Raw genomic sequence first — 18229 nt, 5'->3', positions numbered from 1 at the left:
AATATGGATAAACGTTGAGTTATCATTAGTCTGACCATTTCACCGAAACTGAAAAAGAAACATACAGCTTGAGAACAATCCGTCGAAAATTTACGGTAAGCACAGAATATTTTAATGAAAAAAAAAAACGATTAATTTTACTTTCCACTCGTTTTGACTCATTCTTTGCTTTTGGATGATTTATATTACCGTAGTTATAAACCACTGGCGCAGTCTTCGAAACTGTTAAAAAATAAAGTTATTACAGGGTTGAACCTTTTTTTCTATCAGCTTTCTTATTGCACAAGTGCGGTTGGTTACAGTTGTTTCTAAACCTATCAATGCAAGAGAAATTTCATAGTTGTTGAAAATAAAGTGAGATTGTTATTAAATTCAGTATCAACATTAATATGTTGTTTGTTTGATGGTTGGTTGGTAGATTTCTTACCATTACAAGTTTGTCCGTCTGCGGTATATCCAGCTCTACACTTACAGGAATATGAGCCCACGGTATTCACACAATCTGCATTCACGTCACAGTTATGAGTGTTGGTGGAGCATTCCTCCAGATCTGCAAAAATTAAATTAGGAAAAAAAAATATGAAATAGTCATCAAATTCATGAATAGTGTTTACAGTACTGGTTTATAATAAATTATTTTGAAAATGAACCATGGAACCTTTTTGAGCGCGAAAGATTATCTTGACTAAATTATGGGAAGTTTACCATTTTTTATTAGTAGTTTACAATGTATTTTAACCGCACTGAGCAAGAGATTTATCACCTGTAAAGCAAGTAAAGTTGAAGCAGTTATCACATGGCACGTCATTCCAAGTATATCCGTGCCTCACGCCGAGAGTGTGCACACAGTCTTCGTTGTTCCAGTTGTTTGGTTGCTTTGGAGCCCAGAACCTAAAACTGCTAATTTCTTTGTTTGTCCACACAAAAGAGCCTTCAACACTGCGGTCATTCAGCCCTATCCATGATCTATCGCCAGCATGACGGTGTTGAATAAATACGTTTTCCTCCTGGTTATGCACTGTAACCAGATCAGAGTTCATCTCAGAACAGTTTGACTCAGCAGTCAACCATGTGGCGCATGCGGGGCTTGAAAAGTAGCAATAACCACCAAAGTAAGTCCATCCTGGCTGACAAATGTCTGTAGATATAAACAACAATAAATCCATAAAAAGTAAGAGAAATCATTAAGAATGTCTTGAGTGTTTTTAAAGGAAATCGTTGCTTGTCATTTTTCTGAGAAACCTCCACATGTTTTGGCACTTTACTCCTGACTGAAACATTGGACTTCGTTTGTTATGAAATCAACTTCTGACCATCAAACTAGAAAAAAATTAGGCTGATACGATCTTATTTTTAAAGGGCCACAGTCACAGTATCTTGAGTTATTTTTGGCCACGTAAAAAATTACCATTACATTGAAAGAGACCTGAAAATCGTCGTATACTAAGATACAGGCTTCAAAGAGGTAATAATAAACAATCAAGGAACTAGGATGGCCAGAATGGAGGTTAACACGGATTACAAACGACGGATTTGAAATATTTAACCTAAACTTTTCAACATGGGCAAACTGTGACGTAGCTCCTTTAAAAAGCGTAGGAGATAGAAGTTAATAAAATATGAATATCAAAAAAGCTAAACTACCGATCTAGAGAATAATAAAATTAAAAATGAACTATTTTGTCCGTACCTGACAGGACAGTGTATGAGATAGACAGTGGATCATACTTTGTGTCATACAACTCTTTTAAACAAACTCGCACATCGGTTGTATTGATGTACTGCAAAAAAAGAACAAATATAATCAGTGGTCTTCTAAACTTTTAGTCCAAAAGATAATTTTCACTTCGCTTCCGGTAATATTCTGAATATTATTTACTCATCGGGAGAAAAAGCAAACTTATACGTCCCTTGGGTTTTTGTTCTGGTAAGACATATCAATATCATATTATTTGCCTGTAGCAGATATTCCTCAACTTTCTGTACAACATGAAATTAATGTTTTGTCGATTATGACTTCCGCCGTCTTGGAGACGCCATCTTGGATTTTACGATTTTCCCAGCATTCAATTTGATGGAAAATAATGGCTGTAAAAAGGTACGATACTAATTCTGTATCGACGTTTAAGAAAATTCAAAGAGACTAAGAACTCTGTCAAATAGATGAGATTTGGTTCGACTGGCTTGTCAAAAATGCAGTTTCTATGGAAATGCCTAAAGAAGTAAAGAAACAGAATTACCTCCACCCAAGCAGTTATTCCATTTTGTACTGGTTGTTTATTTCCACCGCTAGATGAATGGTTCGCCGAAACAAACACATTCGGGGTGCTGTTGTACTTTTCAGTGAAGCGGATATCCTAAAGAAAAACTCTCATTAAGTAAGCGGGGTGTAATCCAACTTTGACCACTAGCTTTAAATTTAACCACTACCAAACCGGAATTTTGTAACAACCTACCGAGTCAGTTTTGTTTAAATTGACGTTGTTCTGTAGCTTCTGTACACTAACTCTTGAAATTTTTGAAAAAGTATACGTAATTCCGGGCAAACTCTCTCGTAAAAAAAAAGATACCAACCTTATAATAGGCATTGTTGTAATCTGCGGGTGGATGTTGGGCGTTAGCAAAATAGATTGAACTGTGTTCTGTAAAAAGAGGCTTGTGGAGAGAAGAAAACGCCAGCCATTTCTAAAAGAGAAAAATAAATAAATGTTAACAAGACAATTGACCATAAGAGAAGGTCTAAATCAAGATTCTATTTCTTCTTAATGTATGATACGCCGATGTTAAAGTATGCTAGAGAATTAGCTGCCAATGCTAAAGACCAGTGTTAAGCGGGTAAAGTAAATGATAAGGATCTCTCAGTTTCTTATTGTTGGTACGCAAAAAAGGTGTGGACACTTACAGTATAAACATCGTCGTGAGACCCTGCGTAGTTCTGCAGCTCCCTCAAACAAACTTTAAAGGAGGATTGCGTGACGTCTTCAATCCACACACTGGCAGCGTCACGCTTGAGTCCTAAACGAAAGTGTGCAGCGGTAACAAACACTGAAGGTATCACTGAAAACTTTCCCTGCATAGAAAAAAAACCACAAGCTGTTACCGTTGATGTTACTCGTGCTACTACTGTTGTTATTGTTGCCTTACTGCTGTTTAACATTAGCGAAGATTTGGAAATCTAGGGATGGCTAATGCTTTGATGGTTGAGTGATATGTGACATTTTAGGTCCATTGGTCCAAAGGAAATCACATTACATTGAACTAAATTCGATAACTGTAAGCTATTCGAGTTTACTCTTCGTGAACCTGAGTTGTAAAATGAAACGAAAAAGTACCTACCGATGGAAAATTGACAGATTTACAAGTCGTTCCAGTCCACCATTGTGATATCCGTACCTCCCCGGCAACACCACCAACAGGAGCCCCTTGGTACGCCATCCAATCAACTGTCACGTTAGCTTTTGATTTCCGCTCATTGTAGCCTGCCGCCATCACACACGCAGTGAATCGATCATAACCGACATTCTCAACCCACGACACAGCGGCATCATGGACGTATGACTTGTCACTGGTGTCAATATGATTGACAGTGATCTGGACTTCAAGTGGTTTGTCAGGATAAAACATGTAAGGCTTGAGGCGAATTACTTCACAGTGAGAGTATCCCAGTGAAGGAAGGTGTGGCATGTGACGGCGACCTCGCTGGAAAGGAAAGTCTGATAGAAACGAAGACGGCTAAGTAATTAATTAGTACTTAGGGTTTACTACTATTTTGCGCTTTGCGTTTCGGTCAAAAATTTAACTAACACCTTTAATTGAACGGCTGGAAGAGGCTATGTTTGTTTAGAGTTGTCCGGGTTGTCGCATGCAAATTAGTTTAAATAAGCCTTGATCAAAGAGAAACACGATGAAAAATTTGTATATATCTAATTAAGTAACTAAATCTTTCAAAAAATCTTTGTGTTCTAGCCATCTGTTAAAAGTAACTGTTTTTTCTCATTTACTTCCCATCAGCGTCCTCAAGGTGTATACCACGAAAATCAAAATTAATCGATCCTGACCTTCACAGCTGCCCGGATGTTGTACAGAGTAGTTTAGTTGAAGAAGACACATTTCCTGTTTATATAAACACTCATTGTCGTATGTTGTGCCATTTGATGAGCAGACTGGTTCCTGGTAGGATGGACAACTGTCCACACACACACAGCGAGCATCATGGGGTCCAAACGCCTTGCACAGACCATGGTACTGACATTTCACATTCAAACATGGGTCCAAGTCTGTTACCGGGAGACAATGCGTCAGTCATGCAACGGGAATTTTTTTCAGAAATTTAGACACTGAATATAGTTTAAGAAAATCTCGGCAAATTTAAAAGACAACGAGTAAAAGCAGTGGGGTGAGTGAGAATTTTGAAGATTTTTAAAATAATTTTACACCATTTTGGGTATAATGGGTCAAACCTTTTAAATAAATAAATCTTCATTTCAAGGTGGTGAATCTATAGACAAAACGCAATTTATGATTACTTGATAACTTTCCAGTGCGACCACACAAGAACAAGGGATCTCTACTAACCTAATGACAGCTGAATACCTACCTCCAATCACCATGTAATCCACTGTAATGGAGTCCTTGCTGGCGTAACTGTTATAATTTGTTATACACATCTTTGCTTCCTTCTTGGATGTGTGCTAAGTAAATAAATAAATATCACACTAAGTACTTTTGTTAATTAGGTACATTGCAGTTGGAAATTTAAGAACAGGAACGAAACTGAATATTGACATACCTCAACCCAAGCGGTAACAACGCTACATTGGCTTCCAAACAGACGTGAATATCTATTATCGAAACTGTGCTTTGGCGACACTAGCACAACCGGAGGAGAATAAAATGGCTTTGTGAATGTTATTGTCTGCAAAGCAAAAGTAAACGTATTAAGACATTGTTCCTGTTAAAAAACGCTACTTGATGGCTTTTAAGAGTGTTATGTTATTGATTAATTTTCACTAAGAGTATTTTCTTAAATCGATTTTGGGGTATTTCCTTTTTAATATCAGAAACATTTTCTTACTCTAGATGTATCTGAGACTCAAACATCAAAATACTCGTGCTATCTTTGAGTTCTAACTATCATTAGAAGAATTCTACTCGAGCTGGTATACCACTGCGAAAGCTGCAATCTGATTGGCAGAGTCATTGCACAGTATCAGGCTTAAGCATATATATAGTGTGCAGTGGCTTAATGTGATCAACATATGAATAAATGGCCACGTTTTCTAGTTTCGGCGACGTTTTGAAGGAACACTGAGTAAGTTGGACAGTCAAATCCCTGGGAAGAGACTAAACGAAGGACATTTACGGTTTCTGGCATTTGAAAGCTCAAAATTGTTGAAATAAACTAATGAGCGCGTAGACTGCCGAAAATTTCAAATAAAATTTCAGTCCTAGCGATTATTCCAAAGTTTTTGATAATGATAATGATGATGATATCCATAATGATGATGATGATGATGATAATGATGACGATGAAGATGGTTATGAAGTTGATGTTATTTAACTCTTACTTGGCAGAATGCGTAGTTATTTTGGTGTGAAGAATAAGAGGTATTTTTGAAAACAAGACTGTCGGTTATGGTAAAGTTGTCAACCTTCAGATCCGTAAATGCCATTCAGATCTGCGAAGGAAAACATAATATCAATGGACCTTAGATGCTCTGTTGTATATTATAATCATCACTTAGCGGGAGAGTTTTTGCTAGAATTGTAATTATTTTCATCAGCGTATTACAGGCTATTGTAATACATAGTACTACAATCCAAGTTCAGAATTGTTGTTTCCAATTTATAACATTCACAGGTAATCCCAAAAGAGCAAGATAAATCCTTTTGTTAACAAATCAAGGAAAAGAACGTTTTGTCAGCTAAAAAAAAGAAAATCTTATGGAAAGCTGGTCAATGTTGGTTCTCTTTATTCCAAAAAATTAACTGTATATGCCCCTTTTAAATGGACAATTGATTAATTGCAAAATTCAATAGTGTTTGTCTACGGACGCTCATAACAAACGTAATGAACTCAAACAAAGTCTAGTTGTTTCGTTTTTAGCTCTACAAGGGCGTCCGCTGAAAGATAACGAAATCTTCATTAACTTCATAAACTACTGGTCTCATAAACTGAACGAAAAGAACTTCGCCATGAGTTCCATTTGGAACTAGATAACACTTTAGATTCTTCCAGACAATGATAGTATTGATAAAATACACTCACTATTTTTATATTACTTTGTGGTCCGGAAAAAACCTTAGCTTCTCGAATGCAAATTTTGAAACTGTGTTTGGGAAAGTCTTCCACCCATAGGAGAATAGCCTCATGAGCTTTCTTCGAAACCTGATGGCTGGCGGTTATAAATATAGCTGGAGCAGTGGAGGAATTCTGTGAAAAAAGATCATAACATAAAAAAGGTAAACTATTAAGAGAACTAAATTCAAGTGAAGAGGTCAAAAGTGAAGAAGTGAGGAAGTGAAGAAGTGATGAAGTGAAAAGGAAAAAAGTGAAAAGTTAAGAAGTGAAGAAGTAAAAAAGTAAAGAAGTGAGGAAGTGAAGAAGTGAAGAGGTGAAGGGTGAAGAAGTGAGAAAGTGAAGCAGTTAAGAAGTAAAGAAGTGAAGAAGTGATGAAGTGAAGAATTGAAGAAGTGAAGAAGTGATGAAGTGAAGAATTGATGAAGTGAAGAATTGAAGAAGTGAAGAAGTGAAGAAGTGAAGAAGTGAAGAAGTGAAGAAGTGAAGAAGTGAAGAAGTGAAGAAGTGAAGAAGTGAAGAAGTGAAGAAGTGAAGAAGTGAAGAAGTGAAGAAGTGAAGAAGTGAAGAAGTGAAGAAGTGAAGAAGTGAAGAAGTGAAGAAGTGAAGAAGTGAAGAAGTGAAGAAGTGAAGAAGTGAAGAAGTGAAGAAGTGAAGAAGTGAAGAAGTGAAGAAGTGAAGAAGTGAAGAAGTGAAGAAGTGAAGAAGTGAAGAAGTGAAGAAGTGAAGAAGTGAAGAAGTGAAGAAGTGAAGAAGTGAAGAAGTGAAGAAGTGAAGAAGTGAAGAAGTGAAGAAGTGAAGAAGTGAAGAAGTGAAGAAGTGAAGAAGTGAAGAAGTGAAGAAGTGAAGAAGTGAAGAAGTGAAGAAGTGAAGAAGTGAAGAAGTGAAGAAGTGAAGAAGTGAAGAAGTGAAGAAGTGAAGAAGTGAAGAAGTGAAGAAGTGAAGAAGTGAATAAGTGAAGAAGTGAAGAAGTGAAGAAGTGAAGAAGTGAAGAAGTGAAGAAGTGAAGAAGTGAAGAAGTGAAGAAGTGAAGAAGTGAAGAAGTGAAGAAGTGAAGAAGTGAAGAAGTGAAGAAGTGAAGAAGTGAAGAAGTGAAGAAGTGAAGAAGTGAAGAAGTGAAGAAGTGAAGAAGTGAAGAAGTGAAGAAGTGAAGAAGTGAAGAAGTGAAGAAGTGAAGAAGTGAAGAAGTGATGAAGTGAAGAATTGAAGAAGTGAAGAAGTGAAGAAGTGAAGAAGTGAAGAAGTGAAGAAGTGAAGAAGTGAAGAAGTGAAGAAGTGAAGAAGTGAAGAAGTGAAGAAGTGAAGAAGTGAAGAAGTGAAGAAGTGAAGAAGTGAAGAAGTGAAGAAGTGAAGAAGTGAAGAAGTGAAGAAGTGAAGAAGTGAAGAAGTGAAGAAGTGAAGAAGTGAAGAAGTGAAGAAGTGAAGAAGTGAAGAAGTGAAGAAGTGAAGAAGTGAAGAAGTGAAGAAGTGAAGAAGTGAAGAAGTGAAGAAGTGAAGAAGTGAAGAAGTGAAGAAGTGAAGAAGTGAAGAAGTGAAGAAGTGAAGAAGTGAAGAAGTGAAGAAGTGAAGAAGTGAAGAAGTGAAGAAGTGAAGAAGTGAAGAAGTGAAGAAGTGAAGAAGTGAAGAAGTGAAGAAGTGAAGAAGTGAAGAAGTGAAGAAGTGAAGAAGTGAAGAAGTGAAGAAGTGAAGAAGTGAAGAAGTGAAGAAGTGAAGAAGTGAAGAAGTGAAGAAGTGAAGAAGTGAATAAGTGAAGAAGTGAAGAAGTGAAGAAGTGAAGAAGTGAAGAAGTGAAGAAGTGAAGAAGTGAAGAAGTGAAAAAATGGAGAAGTGAAGAAGTGAAGAGGAGGGGGCAGGCCGACAATGGGACAATGACACAAGAGGACTAGGGGAACACGGAGACATGGAGAGTACGGGACAAGAGGATAAGGGGACAAGGTAAAAAGGAGACAAGGAATCAAGAGAAAAAGGAATCAAACTATAAAGGAAAGAATGACAACAGTGGAAAGGCTTGGAAAGAGCCAAAACGTCGTGAAAATCCCTAGTTTTCCTTGGTATTCAACACCTTTTAAAAAATGGAAAAGTGAAGAACTAAGAATGACAACAGCAATAAAGATGGGAAAAAGGTCGGGAAAATCCCTAGTTTGGCAGGGTATTCTACACTTCCACGCACAGAGAAGTGTGGAATTATATCAAAGTGTAGAAACCAGGGATTTCATTGCCAGTACTGGACGCTTACGACAGGGAGACATGGGACAAGAGAACAAGGGGACAAGAGGACAAGAGGACAAGAGGACAAGGGAACAAGGGGACAAGGGAACAAGGGGACAAGGGGACAGAGGGAAAAGGGCACAAGGGGACAAGGGGACAAGGGGACAAGGGGACAAGGGGACAAGGGGACAAGGGGACAAGGGGACAAGGGGACAAGGGGACAAGGGGACAAGGGGACAAGGGGACAAGGGGACAAGGGGACAAGGGGACAAGGGGACAAGGGGACAAGGGGACAAGGGGACAAGGGGACAAGGGGACAAGGGGACAGGGGGACAGGGGGACAGGGGGACGAGGGGACGAGGAGACGAGGGGACAAGGGGACAAGGGGAAGAGGACAAGCGGACAAGGGGACAAATGGACAAAGGGCCCAGGGGCCAATGGGACAAGGGAACAAGGGGACAAGGGGACAAATGGACCAAATGACGAGGGGACAACGGGACAACGGGTTAAGGGGACAAGGGGACAATTAGGGGGTAAGGGGACAATGGGACAATTAGTGGGTAAGGGGACAAGTGGAACAAGTGGACCAGGTGACAGGACAAGGGGATTAGGGGACAGAGTTGAAGGGGGGGCCAGGAATTAGGGGAAGAAGTGGTCGCTTCGACACAGGAACAAATAGACAAGGGAAAGGGATCAAGTTGGCAAAGCAACAAGGGGACAAGGGATGAACGAGGAAGGGGTTAATGGGGCAAAGGAACAATGGGAATAAATAACGAGGGGCAAGTGGATAAAGGGGACAGGGGTGGGATATAAGAAAATACTTCTCACCTGTATTAAACCGATCTTTTTACATTGGGTTCCAGTTATCAAATAGTTGAACGTGATACTGCCAAATTGCGATCCAGATGGTGTAGTCTGAAATGCCATCCAATTAACCTCGGCTGTCTCGTTGGAACCTTTTCCATATTCCAGAACACAGACTTTGAATCCACTTGTGGTAACAGACTCAACCCACAGAGTCGCGCTATTGCGGGGAAGTGAACTGTTGACGGTGTGGCCAATTGATGCAAAAACGTTTACTTGTTGCGCACCGTAAAATGAATGTTGGAATGAGATCTTTTTGCAGGCAAACAGTCCTGGGGCGACGGTGGCTACTTTGTCTTTCCCAGCTTCTAAAGCGTACGCTGTGAAAAGATCAAGAAAACAAATTCCCTTGAACGATTTCTGTGTTTGTATTATGCAACCTCCACATTTACCATTCACACATTCTTTCCAATCTTTTCCTAAAGACCAAATTAATCTTATCCCAGCATAATGGGAATAAAGTAGACTGATAAAATTCGGAATAGTGGTTTCTTGTCGCATACCTTCACTGTGTGTACAGAGAAATAAGACGAAGGCGAAGAACAAACACAACGAGAGTTGGCGATCGTAAGACATCTTGCTTCAACTCAAAGAAAAATGTTCCGTTATGTATATTTATTGTTTATCATACGTGGCCTTCATTTGTACCTGTATCTACAAGACTAACTTTCAGACAGCACGTGCTGTTAAATCATTTGCCCTGGAGGTATCTGTCTGAAATTGATGTGTGGAGGTGTTGTGCACATATGTTATAATCATGCTCAAATCTAAGATCAATTGAATCAAAATTACACAGTAAACCTCCTCCGCCTAAGTGTAAAATTCCTTCAGAGATTAAGACATTGCTTTATTATTTGCATCTGTGTTCAGTGGTCAGTGACATTACGGATCGTAACTCTGTCACTTACAAAGGTACACCTCCCCACCCTCCACAGGGTTCACTTTTATGCCTTCAATCCGTAATCAAAATACCTTTAGGGCACACTTTGGAGTATTTAGTAGTCGAGAAATTACGATACAAAAACATTAATGTTAACGAAATTTTACCTTTAATTTCTTTTTCCATTTATATCTGCATAAATTTGTATATGTAGTTTCGAATGATGACCTCTTTATCCGACCTTTTCACTTTTGTTTTGTAGTGCGAAAGCGATCTTGGCAACCAAGAGAAAATGAGGTCTCTTGGTTGTTGCAACATTATCGCATTCCTAGGTAGTACAAGAGACAGAAATTTCTCAGTTTGAAGTGGCATACGCTACTGAGGTAAACTTTTAGCCTAATATGGTCTTAGTTTTCGTGAGCGGACACCCCCCGTAAGCGACCACCTAGGCTTGACATTTTTGGTGGTCGCTTACGGAAGGGTCGACTGTATATTATGCAATTGATGATTACAAAGTTCTCGTAATATTCGAGGATACATACCTTTTCTCCACCAATGGCAAAAGAATCAGATTTTAAGCGTTTCAGATAGATTCAACGTTCGATAGGTTTTAGAATGAATCAAGTTAACGAAAATATACATACCATCAGATAGTCACATCCACGCAGAACAAAAAAATAACGATAATAAGAAATTTCTTTATTACTAAGGAATTCTTAAGGGTACAAAGTATAATAATGCACGACGTATTTGAAATTTATATCTTATATTAAATAATGAAACAGACTCTGTAAATTCCCAAGTTAAACATCCTAATTTATCTTTTTCATATAATTAGCCTGTTATAATTTTAGTGTTGTATTTTCACTTTTTTCTGTTTCGCGCTTTAATCCTTAATTGTTCTAACTTTCATCACGCAGTCTGAAACTATTTATTGCTCGTTTTCACTTAGTGTTCTTGTGGTAACGATGGATGATGTTTCATCCTAAACATGTTTTGTTATTGAATTTCAGCTATGAATTTTAAACACGTCGTGTGGTTTTGAAAGAATTTCTTTATTATCTCTCTCGAAGTTATCAAAAGATTGTGTACTCAGCTATCACGTCTCGTTTGTTTTGTTTGTTGGCCGTGTTTTCTTATTTTTGCTTTACCTCCGTCAGCTCACAAATCTAAATAGTCAGTTCAAGGTTTCTAGGGCATAGTAATTAACAATAATCAATAATCGTATCACTCACAACAGGTTTGCTGTTGGTGGTTTATGATCCATGAATGTATGTCAATCGCAATGTCGCTGTCTCTTTGTAATGGAGTTGTTTTGACAGCTGGATTGTTCCTTGTTTTTTTTTTTTATTTAAATGCAAATAGCGTTTTCGTTTTCGATTACCCAAGCCGAGATTCAAATACGGCCCCTAGTATTTTTCTCTCACTCGCCCTCTTTGTTTCGTTGGTCCCCAACTAGCGGTAGCATAGAACGGGCTAAGATTTCAACTGTAAGGAAATTACGAAATATGATGTCTAAATTATAACGACTGGACTTTCCAAAGAGCGGTGTCTGAAGAACTGATGTAAATATGCAGTTTACAACGTTGTGTTATATGGTGTTTATGCTCTCTGTAAAACTTTAATTAAAAAAGACCAAATTAAACATGTGTAAAAATTTTTGAGATTATGTGACGCATGACGGTCAACCAAATACAATATAAGGGAAACCGTATGGCAAGTGTTAACGAAGTGAAATTTTTTTGTTTCTGGAATGTGGCTTGGAACGACGATTAATCAGATAATAAATGTACGGAAAAAGTGATCAAGGAATGTTGAACAGTGTCTATGGGCTTTGACTTGTTAGTCTGCGCCGCAGGCTACGCTGTCGTTCAAGGACGATTTTTAGGCGGGATGCCTGTGGCAGACTGCGTCGAAGTTTCGGTCGAGTTCCTCTTTCTTATTTTCTTCGTAGTCACTGATTGTTACATTTTTTTCTAAGTTTCTCGTATCCCTCGGGAGCACATGGTCTTTGTGTTTGTTTCGCGTAGAAGTATGCATTCGAAGTTGAAATACATACATAACATCAGACCAAAGGAACACGGGAGGAATGTGGACATAAATTTGCTTCAAAAGCTCCCATCGCCTCGAGATTTCACCAAGAACATAACATGCTCGATAGTTGCCCTAACCATCACCTTTCTACCGTCACCGGCCGAGGGAGAATTTAAACTCGCAATTCAATTCTCCCAGCTACTTTTTCAGGCAAACGTCCGCAGAGTGAGAATTTAATTAAGCTAGTAAATCCCGCAGATAAATTTCATGGCGAGATCCATCGCGAAGGCAAGTTCCAGCATTGCTTTCGATTTCTTTCATCGCCGGCAAACGCCCCCTGCGCTAAGTGGGAGTTAGAGCTCGCAAATCTCACAGATATTTTTCATCGCGACCCATCGCAAAAGTCCAGCGAATTTACCAAAGGAGGAAAATATCCATAACTTTGCCTCAAAAGATCCCATCGCCTTCAGATCTCAACACTAACAACGTCACTCGTGCTATCAAAACAAATTTTAATTAACGCAAACCAATCTTTCTGCAATGTTTTTGTTGAAGAACTTCGTTTATAATGCAAGACTGAATGTTAGCATTTCCGTTTGGATTTATATATACGCGGTAGTCATTGTGGAGGCGCCGTGGCCTCATGGTTAGTGCGTTCGTCTCCGGATCGAGCAGTCCGAGTTCGAGCCCTGGCCGGGAACATTGTGTTGTGTTCTTGGGCAAGACACTTTACTCTCACAGTGCCTCTCTCCACCCAGGTATATAAATGAGTACCGGCGAACTTAATGCTGGGGGTAACCCTGCGATGGACTAGCATCCCATCCAGGGGGGAGTAGAAATACTCCTAGTCACTTTATGCTACAGAAACCGGGATAAGCTCCGGCCTGATGGGCCACTTGGCTCGCATGCAGACTTTACTTTTTTTTTTACCGGTAGTCATTCAAAGCTGATGGATTATCACATCGGCCAAAGCATTTCGAGAGAAAGCCTGTAGGCTTCTTTCCACATGTGTCCTTTTTGACGCAATTTTTTCTTTTCTTTTTTTTTTCAATGCCCAAATCGGCCAAAATGGATCAAAAAAGAGCAACTTCACGCACATTTTGAAAGCTAATGACACAAGACGGCTGTTGTAAACGAGAGCTCTACATTGAGCCCATTTTCAAATGCTCAAAATACAGTGTTGTATTCTTTTTCTGCAAAACTCCGTGTTCAAATTCAGTGTTTATTGTAACGGTACATTTTATCCTGTACTGCTGAAGCTAGAAGAATGAATGGCTGTGAATAATTAGCAGATCACCTTGTAAATTTATTTTTATCTTGAATACATACGGCATGTATGGTGCATACACACAGGCTAAGCCAGGCTCATTCTTGTCCCTAGGCTAATCGTCTTAAAATATCGCTGACGCGTAGATTCCTCCGTTTCGCCGACCACGTGACCGAAAGAAACGGAGTCTCTGGGGACAAGAATGAGTCAGGCAAAGCAACTTGTTTCTGTGCTAAGTTATCATCAATACGCTAAAAATGTTTTTTAGTACAATCAAAATGCGGATATATCCCAAATAATATATTTTTTTGTTTTCTTCTTTCATACAGCTAAATCTTTAACTAAAAAGAAAAACGTTTTTGCTGGTGGAATTTCTAATTTCTTCAATAAATCGCGCCAGCAGATAATCATGGCATAAATGCATTCAACAAAACAAGTTCAAGACTTGACTGGAAACTTTGACTACTACAGGCATGATTCCCAAAGGCAGGTTTCACAGAGGTAACTGGATATTAGGAATTTACAGTAATAGTGATGAAATATAATAATACTTCTTTCCGCCTAGATAAGAACGAACACAAACATAAACACAACGCGTTATTTTCACCCTGCTCTATTTTATTGTGACAAACTTTTATAACGGTGTGTCTGACACTTGTATTTATTTTCTACGTTAGCACCCTCAAAATACAATTCATAATAACGCAAACCAAAAGAACTGTTTACTCTATCATTACATTCTCAATCTACTTTTTCTAAGTCCACTTCATTAGACTAAAATAGGAAATCAAAACCAACTGGAATCCTGTAACTAGGAACCTATCCTGGTATGATGCTCGTGAAATTCAATCAACTGAAACTCAGTAACAAGATTCTTCTTAAGGGATAATTTCACGGTTCAGCGCATGTACAAGTTATGGCGTGAGTATGAACTACTACCTTGTTCGTTTTTTGCTGAACCACATGTAGTTCAACAACTACAGACTGTGATTCGAGAAAGCAGAATGACTGATACCAAAATTTCACAGAAGATGTCAACGAATTTATCGAGGAAATTTCTAATTTAGTAATGAACATTGAACGTTTTTGTTCGGCGCGAAGGATTTAATCTAGACACACACACTTGTAATCTTCTTTTATCCGATTGTTGGATAAACAATATTGTATTAATCAAAACATACGAAAGGAATTCTAATGACAAACATCACTCCTATCGCAGTGTTTTCGTGACTGACGTGAAAGACTTAAAGGAAAATTCCTTCCAGCAGTCATTAGCTCGGCTAACGTTATAGTTTGTTATAACACGGAGTCATAAAACTATCCTTTAATGGTAATTATCAAACAAGTATGCCGCTCAAAGTGAACTGTCTATCTTAGACTAAGGATACGTGACTACTCGATTTTGTACTAACCTATTGATTGACATATCATCGGTGCTATTGAAATTTTCTGATTATATTGCGCTTCTATAATTTACCAACAGTTTGTACATACCCTTATATAATTGCAAAGGTTTAATTGTTCTCAGCAGGGTGTGTAAAACTAAGACTCCAAGCTCCGTGATTTCTTCAGGTAGTTTCATAGAAGACTTCGACTTCGTCAGGTCGGAAGTATTTAGTACCCGCCAGGAATGATGTTCTAAAGGAGGATCTAGAGCTGTAGCCACGTGGCGGGTTGTAGCTGCTTCCAAGGTCTGAGTATGAGTTGGTGTTTGATGCAGCGTTGTTTGCAATGTAAATATCGTGTCCTCCTCCAAATGTTGGTCCATAGGAAGAGCAGCTGTAGATGGAATTGCCTCCTATTTGATCTAGCTTTAGTGGCTGCCAACCAGGCTTGTTAACCAATGAGAAGAGAAAGGCTGCTGAATCGTAGTGCCATGAACAACTGTAACCTAATTTGAAATACACAATGGAAAAAGAAGTCCAACATTAATGATGTTTACTGACACTTTAAATAGTTTATCAATGACGTATTACCGACAACGTTAATTTGATTGACCCACAAAATTTGACTATTATCTATAGCCCAGTATTATTTCTTGTAGTGTTAATCTTAAGTACTCTGGTTCCTGTATGTTAAATGTCCCCTGAGTTTTTAATAACTTCAGTTCTGGGAAAAGCAAGCCCGGTGCGAGACTGGAAATAGCTGCCCCAGTTCCAGACTGAACATGATCTCTACGCCCTATTTTATAAATTTCATAAAATTAATATCGAGCTGTCAAGCTGTCAGTTAGCCAGGAACACCATGCCATATAAAAATGCAATTGTTCCTATCGACCTGTTTATCTCGATGAGGTATATAGAAAATTCTTAGTATCATTAAATTATTTGCCTTTCTTTGGTATTACCCTTTTTTGTTTCCTTGCCTTATGATTCGAAGCCTTTGAACCGCTTCCTATAAAGTTCTTCCCTCTCGATATCTCCCTAAAACCGTCATGAATCAGAAAAGAGGTGCGTAAACACAGCAAGTAATATTTTAATACACCACCATCATAGTATAAATATTCCTTTTTTAAAATTCTTTTTCAAACTCTTTTCCCATATTTCCCCGTGACGGCTATTGCAAAATATGATAATGGCTGACTCACAACTTGAGCTTGGATCGCCTGTGATAAGATGAAATTGATCATGTCACTTACTCCACGAGAGACTTGTGTATCCTCCAAAAATATATTTCCTAACACGGATGATTGTGACAGTTGGACCTTTGCCGTCACAGTTTGAATGGAAGGTATAGGAAGACCAGCCATTTACAGTTGCCTGGTAACAGCGATTCCAGTAAGAAGATTGGCGAGTCACAGGCTTTAACCATTTATCCAGCCATGTCAAAAAATTCTGGCTGTTTCCCACAATCCTGGAATATTTAAGACCCGCTGCAAAAATGACATATAAGAACGTTCTTTGGATCAACTTTGTACTTAGCACTTGTTTTGGTGGACTATGTTGAAAGTTGGTTTTGCTAAGAATAAATAACACTGCCATCTTCACCAGTTATAAGATAACCATCATTGCTTGCACCGTAAATGTGACGCTAACTAAACTGGATGTATTGTCTGTTCGGGAAGATATTTTATATGTGGTCGTTATATTCCACCGGCAACTTAAAATATTTTTTTATCTGGAATATCTCCTTCGTAATTTTGGGTCGCAGTGATCAATATTCTTAATAGATGATTTAAAATCCCGAACAGGAAAATATCGGGATAGTATTTATCAGGAAAACGTTATATCATTACCAATGCTCAGCGCTGACGTTAGAGTTCTCAATGGAAAAACCAGCGGCAGATAATGTCACGAAATTTTACAGCTTTTTTAAATATTGAATTGAAAAAAGCTTCTAACAGTTAAAGTCCACGTAGGCGGTTTCAGCTTCACACCCCATTACTGTCCTTTTTAAGTGTGGTTAATGTTAATGTAAAAACTTGTCTGTAGTAGCGAGAAGGTAGCAAACAACATTACTGAGTCGTGTTCTCTTTTAGTTGCAACAGTAACAGTCATCCAATATGGCAAACTGATGAAAATTGTAAAGGAGAATTCTGATTGGTTCCTTGAGTGGTTCGAATTTGCAACATCGGCGGCTGAGATGCATCATTCATGAGTTAGTTTTGGAGAATTGGTTTTGTTTAAACCATCCCAAAAAAGAAAGCAATGAAGAAGAAATCTCAGTTTTTGTTTGTTTTGTTGACATCATATTTGGTGGACAAGTTGAACTTAATTCTAAACCACTGCTACCTGAATTGAAGCACAATCAACGTGAAATACTCACCTGCCGCGGTGTACCTGCAGGTTTTTCCGTCTCCTGACAAAGGATGGTTACACGTACATGTGTAGGATCCTACAGTGTTCGTACATGAAGCTGAACGGTGGTAGTCGTGTACACCGCTGACGCACTCATCGATATCTGTGGGTAATAATGAACAGGGAAGAAGAAAGAAAACAGACATAAATTATCTTGTACTTTGTCGCAAAAAGTGTTTTATGTTCTGAAGTAAGGAGTTTTCGTTGGTAGTACTTTAGTAGTACTTAATCGTAAATTTGATAACACGTGTCGTGATTAGAGGTTTACCATGTTTATCAATAAAACCTCTCAAAGGAAACAATCCTTGTTGTAAAGCGTTGTCACGATAGCCATACTGCTGTGCCCGGTCAATAGAACATGTTTGCATATCAAAAGAACCCGTTGTCCAAAGAAAGTATGAGAAATGTCCTTTTTTGGGATTTCTGGTTTATACCCTTGAGTTTTTTTTTCCGTGAATAGAACCAAAATAAATATACACTCTTTTTTTTCTGTTACATCCAAAACGAGACTGAGCTCATTCAAAATCATAAATATATTTTACATACTAGAAATTGGTTACGTGTGGCGAGACATTTTTGCGGGAGTTTAATTTTTCGGATGGGCGATATTTTTTGTTTTTTGCGGGAACTAATTTTGGGATTGTGAAAGACTGGTTCTTCGTGCTGGGTATCAAATTTTGTTATTTTCAGAAAGTGGCATTTGCTGCGTTTTTTGTTGCACTTTACTGTAAGCTGTAAGGCGCGGTAAGGCGCGGTAAGGCGCGGTAAGGCGCGGTAAGGCGCGGTAGACTCATGCATGGTCAATGCACTCGTCTCAGGATCGAGCGGCCCGGATTTGACATCTGGCCGGAGACACCGCGTTTTGTTCTTGGGCGAGACAC

At 38.6% G+C, this 18229-nt stretch overlaps 4 protein-coding genes and 1 pseudogene across 4 annotated transcripts in view; all 5 read right to left on the bottom strand.

The window, feature by feature from the left end:
- Positions 1–18229, bottom strand: part of LOC145494531 (uncharacterized) — a 64969-nt gene that overhangs the window by 3919 nt on the left and 42821 nt on the right. The gene's annotated exons all lie outside the window — the stretch shown is intronic.
- LOC145495764 (uncharacterized) lies at positions 151–5672 on the bottom strand. The gene is made up of 11 exons (XM_081475354.1): positions 5568–5672; positions 4790–4915; positions 4598–4691; positions 4059–4277; positions 3337–3713; positions 2903–3070; positions 2575–2685; positions 2241–2357; positions 1691–1781; positions 764–1138; positions 151–550 (listed from the first exon to the last, which is right to left on the bottom strand). The coding sequence occupies exons 1-11, from the start codon at positions 5670–5672 to the stop codon at positions 318–320; spliced, it is 2016 nt and encodes a 671-aa protein (XP_081331480.1). The 3' UTR covers positions 151–317.
- On the bottom strand, positions 4856–9946 carry LOC145495762 (uncharacterized). The gene is made up of 5 exons (XM_081475353.1): positions 9874–9946; positions 9335–9789; positions 6269–6433; positions 5568–5678; positions 4856–4915 (listed from the first exon to the last, which is right to left on the bottom strand). The coding sequence occupies exons 1-4, from the start codon at positions 9944–9946 to the stop codon at positions 5673–5675; spliced, it is 699 nt and encodes a 232-aa protein (XP_081331479.1). The 3' UTR covers positions 4856–4915; positions 5568–5672.
- Positions 8043–9060, bottom strand: LOC145495763 (uncharacterized; annotated as a pseudogene).
- On the bottom strand, positions 14161–17655 carry LOC145494541 (uncharacterized). The gene is made up of 3 exons (XM_081474034.1): positions 17317–17655; positions 16190–16423; positions 14161–15442 (listed from the first exon to the last, which is right to left on the bottom strand). Exons 1-3 carry the CDS (start codon positions 17492–17494, stop codon positions 15120–15122), a joined length of 735 nt encoding a protein of 244 aa, XP_081330160.1. The 5' UTR covers positions 17495–17655; the 3' UTR covers positions 14161–15119.

This window comes from Orbicella franksi, chromosome 8, assembly GCF_964199315.1.
Source record: "Orbicella franksi chromosome 8, jaOrbFran1.1, whole genome shotgun sequence".
Classification (NCBI taxonomy): Eukaryota; Metazoa; Cnidaria; class Anthozoa; order Scleractinia; family Merulinidae; genus Orbicella; species Orbicella franksi.
The sequence above is the reverse complement of the archived record's forward strand: the minus strand, read 5'-3'. Positions and strand labels throughout refer to the sequence as shown.